This window comes from Spea bombifrons, chromosome 1, assembly GCF_027358695.1.
Source record: "Spea bombifrons isolate aSpeBom1 chromosome 1, aSpeBom1.2.pri, whole genome shotgun sequence".
In the NCBI taxonomy this organism is placed as follows: Eukaryota; Metazoa; Chordata; class Amphibia; order Anura; family Pelobatidae; genus Spea; species Spea bombifrons.
In genome coordinates this window covers 31,059,594-31,065,593 of record NC_071087.1, presented here as the reverse complement: position 1 = coordinate 31,065,593, position 6,000 = coordinate 31,059,594, and the positions used below count along the sequence as shown (strand labels likewise).

The following is a 6,000-nucleotide window of genomic DNA, read 5'->3' as shown; positions in this document are numbered from 1 at the left end:
TTTTTTCACTGCAACATTTAGTAGGATGTTGAGTTATTCCTGTGCTGTATCCAAAGCTATTTAAAGACTTTCGTTGAGTGCATGACTTACCAATGTGCAGCACAGCTGTGACAAGCTCAGTGTCATTTGGCATATGTTTTTCTAACATACATTAAAAACGCTGCTATTCACTTATTTACATTTATTACAGTGTTACGATATGCACCTCATTAAAATATTTTGATTATTATGGTAATCTAACACAAACAAGATTGATTTCTTTTTAAAAATACAAACTTTCATTTATTTAATACATATAATATTAATATTCACTTATAGTACTAGTGGTTGTAGGAACAAAGTAAAAATGTAGATTTAATTTTATTTTTTAAATGTGCAAGCATACGATAAAATCTATAAAATAAATCCATCTTTTTACAAACGTTAAATTTTAACTAATCTCTTTACAAATCATCTCTAACAGTTCAAATACTAAAAGGTACGTTATTGGTGGTGCTACCATATGCTATTTTTATATACTGTACTATAAATTTACGTTGCCCCATCAAAGAACGGAGGCAAAATGTGACAAAGGTTCTCCCAGAGCAAGAGTCGGTTATACCCTAAAACCCAATTGCTACACTAGCTTTCCATCATAATGCTTTCTTCCTCAAGGGAGTCACTGGTCTATCTATAAACATGGTGGGGTTTGTGATAATAAAATGAAACATAGAGTTCCTCTGATATCTGAGTGGCATGTGTCGATGAGTTATTTCAGAGAGGCCCGGCAGCCTTTCTGCCGGAATTCCAGATAGCAGCTCACTGTAATATGAGTTCAGTTACCAAATATAGCTTAGTGGAGAAAGAATGACATGGTCCTGTGGGAACAGATGGAACTTGCAGGCCACATACACCTCATTGAGTGCTGTGTGGACAAAGCAATATTCAATGAGTAGCTGCACTTTTTCTGTTAATAAATACGATTATTTCGCCACCTCTGACTGGGATTTCTAGGTAAGGGCCTATTTCTTTCTTTGAACATGACTAAATTCACTTATCTCTGTCTCTGTAGCTTTTGTTTGTTATTTTACAAGAGGTTATATTTTTTATTTTACTGAATGTGAATTATGTTGAAAATGCAGTTTCAGATGGTGTGAACCTTTAAACATTTAATATAAATGCAGGAAGCCCAGGGCTAAAAATCATTGATCCTTTTGTATCTTTAGTCATCATTTGGTTCACTTGAAATTAAAATAAAAGGTGGCTTGGAGAAGTAAAGGTATTAGTATGTAACTGTGTGAAATATAGTTAAACTATACATGCATATATAACCCGTTATATGTCATACATACGGCATAGTTGGTTATATGAATTTATGTTGCATTTATCTGTAACATTATGCAAATAAAATCACAGAAGTTCCAGAATGGTTCATAACATTCATAATAACTTCTAAAAATGCATTAACACTGCCGTGAGAAATAACTAAAACTTACAGTATATTTTTTTTTTATAAAAAGGAAAAAATATTCAAATAAGGAAAACAATAAATGCACTTAGTTTTGTTTCAGTTACTTATGCGGGAACATAGAATGTAGAATATAGATTTTTTTAAACATTTTATTCTAACGCTTGTATTTGTGTCTGCCAAACAGGGAGATTGCATACAATGGCAAGCAAAGATGTTAACGAAACTTTGCCTTTGTCACTGATGTCGAAGGAGGAATATTCTGGAGATAGAACAACAAGAGAAGGCCTTTCTGAAAACATGTCTGAAGCATCTTCTCATGATTCCTTCTATGATTCATTATCAGACTTGCATGAAGAAGCCATTGATGGAAATTTTCCTGAACTTTCTGCTTTCCTTAGTCAAGACGAGATCAACAAGAGCATTGACATAGCTCGTGAAGCTTTTTCCAGTTCTAACAATGACAATCCTATTCAAGAACATGTTTTGAAACATTCATCTCTAAATCCAGTTGACAGGTCTTTCAAGGAATTTAAGTTAAATAACCCATCATCACAAGACTCTCAAAAAATAGATTGCATGTCACGTGTGAATGTTCTTAATAAACAACGCAAAAATGCTAATGCTGTCACAGATGTCCGAGATATGATATCACCTCTTCTCACCACAAGTCCAAGTATAATTCGTACCCTTCAAGCTCAGAAAGCATCTAAGAAATCAAGCAAATGTAGCCAAAATAAAATACCAAATCCAACAATGAAAGGAAAAGCATTTGAAAGTGACAGTGGCTCCCAACCTGATATATACAAAAAGGCAGCAAACTTCATTGAAGAACTGTCTGCTATATTTCGAGAAACAAGTAAAGACAGAGACAGGAGACCAAATGGAGATTCTTCTTCACCAGACAGTGGCTATCTTTCTCCTAAAACAGACAATCCAGTTCTAGTAAACTCATCAATTAATGAAAATGAAGTAGAATTAAAACCAGACTTAAAATCCACAGACACATCATCAATAAAAGATACAGATCATACAACAGAGAAAGAACCTGTCCAACCTGAAGAAAATAGAACACACATTCAAGCTAATAAATCATATACTCCTCCTTTAGTTGCTCGATTTATTCAGAAGCTCCGAAGCCAAGAGGTTTCTGAGGGAAGCAGAGTTGAACTAGTATGCAGAGTATCAGGAAACCCACTGCCGGAGGTTAGGTAAGTACCAAAATTGCTGGTATAAATGGAATGCTAAACCTAAAATGCTTGCATAGATTTTGTATGTTTCCATTCAATTTTTTCAGAGCTTAATGACCCACATGATAAGTAGTCTAAACTGTATGAAACCAGTTATGGGGTCATTATAATGCAAAAAAAAGTTTTAGTAGTTAGAGGTGGTTTAATAATTCAACTACAAAAAAAAATAGAAAAAAGGACTTATGAGATTTTCGTTATTTTAAAACGTATTAAAGTTAAAATTCTTATAGTGCTTATTTTTATTATTATTATTATTATTTTATACACACCCACCAGTTTACACAGCAAACTGTAAAGCTACCCATCTTGCAGTACATACATTTGAAGGGTATGGCAAAACTACAACTGACAGATGAAGACATTAGGTAAATACATTAGGTAAAGAGGGCCCTGCTCGCAAGCTTATCAAACTTACTAGTTGGCAGTAGTAGAACCCCAGCAATTCTACTATTGACGTTGAGCGGACTTACAGGTTACAAAATGTCACATGATTCCACTCTAAGGGCTTAGAGCTGTTCTCCAAGAGTTATTGGGCACTGGATCCACCAATGGTTTAAGGTTTAATTGGTTCAAAACATTACAAAGGAAAATAATGTTAACTACATACATATATATAATGAGCCAACAAACAGAAAAAAAATGTAATAAACTTTATTTTATGAAGCTTCATTTCCAAACTGATTAATGGTTAAACATATTTTACCATAAGTTCGGCCTGCCCAGCTTATCACTTCTTTATAAATTTTCCTTTTTCCTTTGCTTTTGTTAGTTATAAACGTTACAATTTTTATTATTATTTTTACAATTACTGTTTCTGCATCTCTGCATGAACTTTGGGTTATTATATTGTTCCGTACCAACTGAAAGCTTGAGGCTGCATGCTTAAGTGGTGTTTGGTCAGTGTCATTGGTTATTGCCACCGCAAGCCAAATTATGTATTATAGTTAATGAAGGCAGTTTGGTGTCATTAGGGGGCAATGATTTAGAGACTGTTTATGTGACTTTATGACTTGGTGTCAATTGAGTTAATTATGAAACTAAGTAAGACATTTCGACTTTAAAACACTATGATACACTCCTATCCACCAGACATTCTGTGTTAGTAGAAAAGAGGGGCATCAGGGATACCAAGAGGAATAGAGGGATTTGGGTCACAAAGGGTGGCGAATGGATAGTATGAAATTTAAAAAAACAGTATTATTAGAGCAAAACTTTATTCTGGTGGTAAATATTGCTTAAGCTGTTATATTATGTTACCAGATATTACAGCTCTATACAGTAAAAAGCAAGGTTTGTCAATTGAGATATGTCTGAAGTTGTACAAATCCTCTGTTTTTGAGAGTAGATTTCATGCAGCTTTAATATATTATCATAAATGAAGCAAGAACAAGATCTTAAAGCATGAAAAGTTCAAACCTTTTGTAGGCCAGAAAGTCTGTGCCATTTCAGACTGTGCCCATGAACGGTATAAGGTTTCAAGACAGATGTCTCTTTCTCAGGTTGAAACGTAATACACCATGCATAATAATTATTTTATACAGATGAAATCCCATCTTAATATTAAATCACATTAATTCAAATCCATTAAGATACACAAATTCACTACTACATCACTGGCCAACAAGAAGAAAGGGGTGAAGGGCAGAAAAAACTGCAAAATCTCCCAAAGTTTTGGTAATCCGGCTACATATCTGGAGGGTTGGCTCCAGGAATTGGATGTCTATGCTTTGTTTCCTCTTTGTTAGCGATTGGTATGTCCAGATATAATCTCTTACTAATTAAATTTTGTGTCTTGGGGGGATGGAATTATACTTGACAGATGTCATTGAGCACAATAATTAACCCTTTGCACAGGCCTACTACAAGTCATTGTGGGCCCTGGGCAAAGCCTTTAATAGCATATGAGGTTATACTGAAGGGAAATGGTTTTATGGGAATGTGCACAAGTGATATATAAATATACTTGCATACACAAACACACACATTTCCAGGGGATGATGCCACAGGAGCCAGATGGACAGTCTGGGACTAGAAATTTAGTTGGGGAACTGGTATTGAGCACCCGCCACTAGAATGAAATCACATATTTTCTCCATTTGCTAAAAGTGTTTAATTCTATCTACACTTGATAGCCACCTGCTGCATGACCAGATAATGAAAGGAGTCTGCCAAGTTGAAGCAAGCCGAGCCAAGAATATAAGCTGTCTGACAGACTATTCACAGAAAAGCATTTAGGTCAGCAGCAGGTGCAGAGAGCCCTGAAGAGAGAGAAAATACACAGCTGAGTTAATGATTCTACTTACACTGGAATGATTTAGAGAGCTTCTGCCATTAGGGGTATAGCAAAGGGGACAGGCAGCAAAAGCACCATGGACTACTCAGATTTATGTATTTTGGGCCAAAAAATCTTGTTCTTGTAATTTCACATACAGCCACTAGGGTGCCTAGAGTAACACGAAATTCAGGTTCCTTTGACATAATGAAGAACGTGAATAGACCTGAAATCACGTGTTGTGTATAAAATAAACAAATAATAAAAATAATACTTCCCTACTGCAGCAGCCCAAAAACGAACACTCCTCCTCAGGGTGTAGAAATTCAAACGAACCAAACAATAATGGGGCGCAGATTCATATAAGGAAAAAAACAAATAAAACCAATAGTGTAGAGTGTAAAACCAATACCGTTATACCAATGCCGTATAAACAGACGTATTGCCGTATAATAGAAACAGACGAAAGAAAACGGACGACGTGAGATGACGCATATACGGAAGTACCTATATAAAAAAAGCACAATAACGAGACAAGATCACTTATCTCATCGATTACACTTCTACTGAAGAAGCCAAGTCGGCGAAACGCGTTTAGAAGGATATTTCTTGGACTATTCTACATTTCAAAACCGGTGGACTTTTTATTGACACTCTTCAAGCACTTTTGGTGCACGAACTAAATGTGAGTGTATCTTCTACTGGCAATTTTAAACATTTTCTCGGATACTACACTATTTTAAGTTTATCTTTTAGAATCTACGAAGAATATTAAAGACACTTTGCATTCAACATAGATGGGTCTGAATCATCCATTTCTTTTGTGAGTGCAACATTTAATCCGCACATACCATTGGTTTTACACTCTACACTATTGGTTTTATTTGTTTTTTTTCCTTATATGAATCTGCACCCCATTATTGTTTGGTTCCTTTGACATAATGGTTTGATCCTTTTTGTGATCTTACTGTCACCCAATGTGCTTGGTGTGGCTTTATTAATGGAAAGATTGATGTCAATAAAATGTATTA

General features: G+C 35.1%; 1 protein-coding gene across 1 annotated transcript in view; it reads left to right on the top strand.

The window, feature by feature from the left end:
• Positions 1-887: 887 nt before the first annotated feature.
• Positions 888-6,000, top strand: part of PALLD (palladin, cytoskeletal associated protein) — a 157,178-nt gene continuing 152,065 nt past the window's right edge. Inside the window, exons 1-2 of the mRNA XM_053459905.1 lie at positions 888-993; positions 1,635-2,658. Of these exons, the coding sequence (XP_053315880.1) occupies positions 1,649-2,658 (1,010 nt within the window). The 5' untranslated portion in view covers positions 888-993; positions 1,635-1,648. The remainder of the gene's footprint in view (positions 994-1,634; positions 2,659-6,000) is intronic.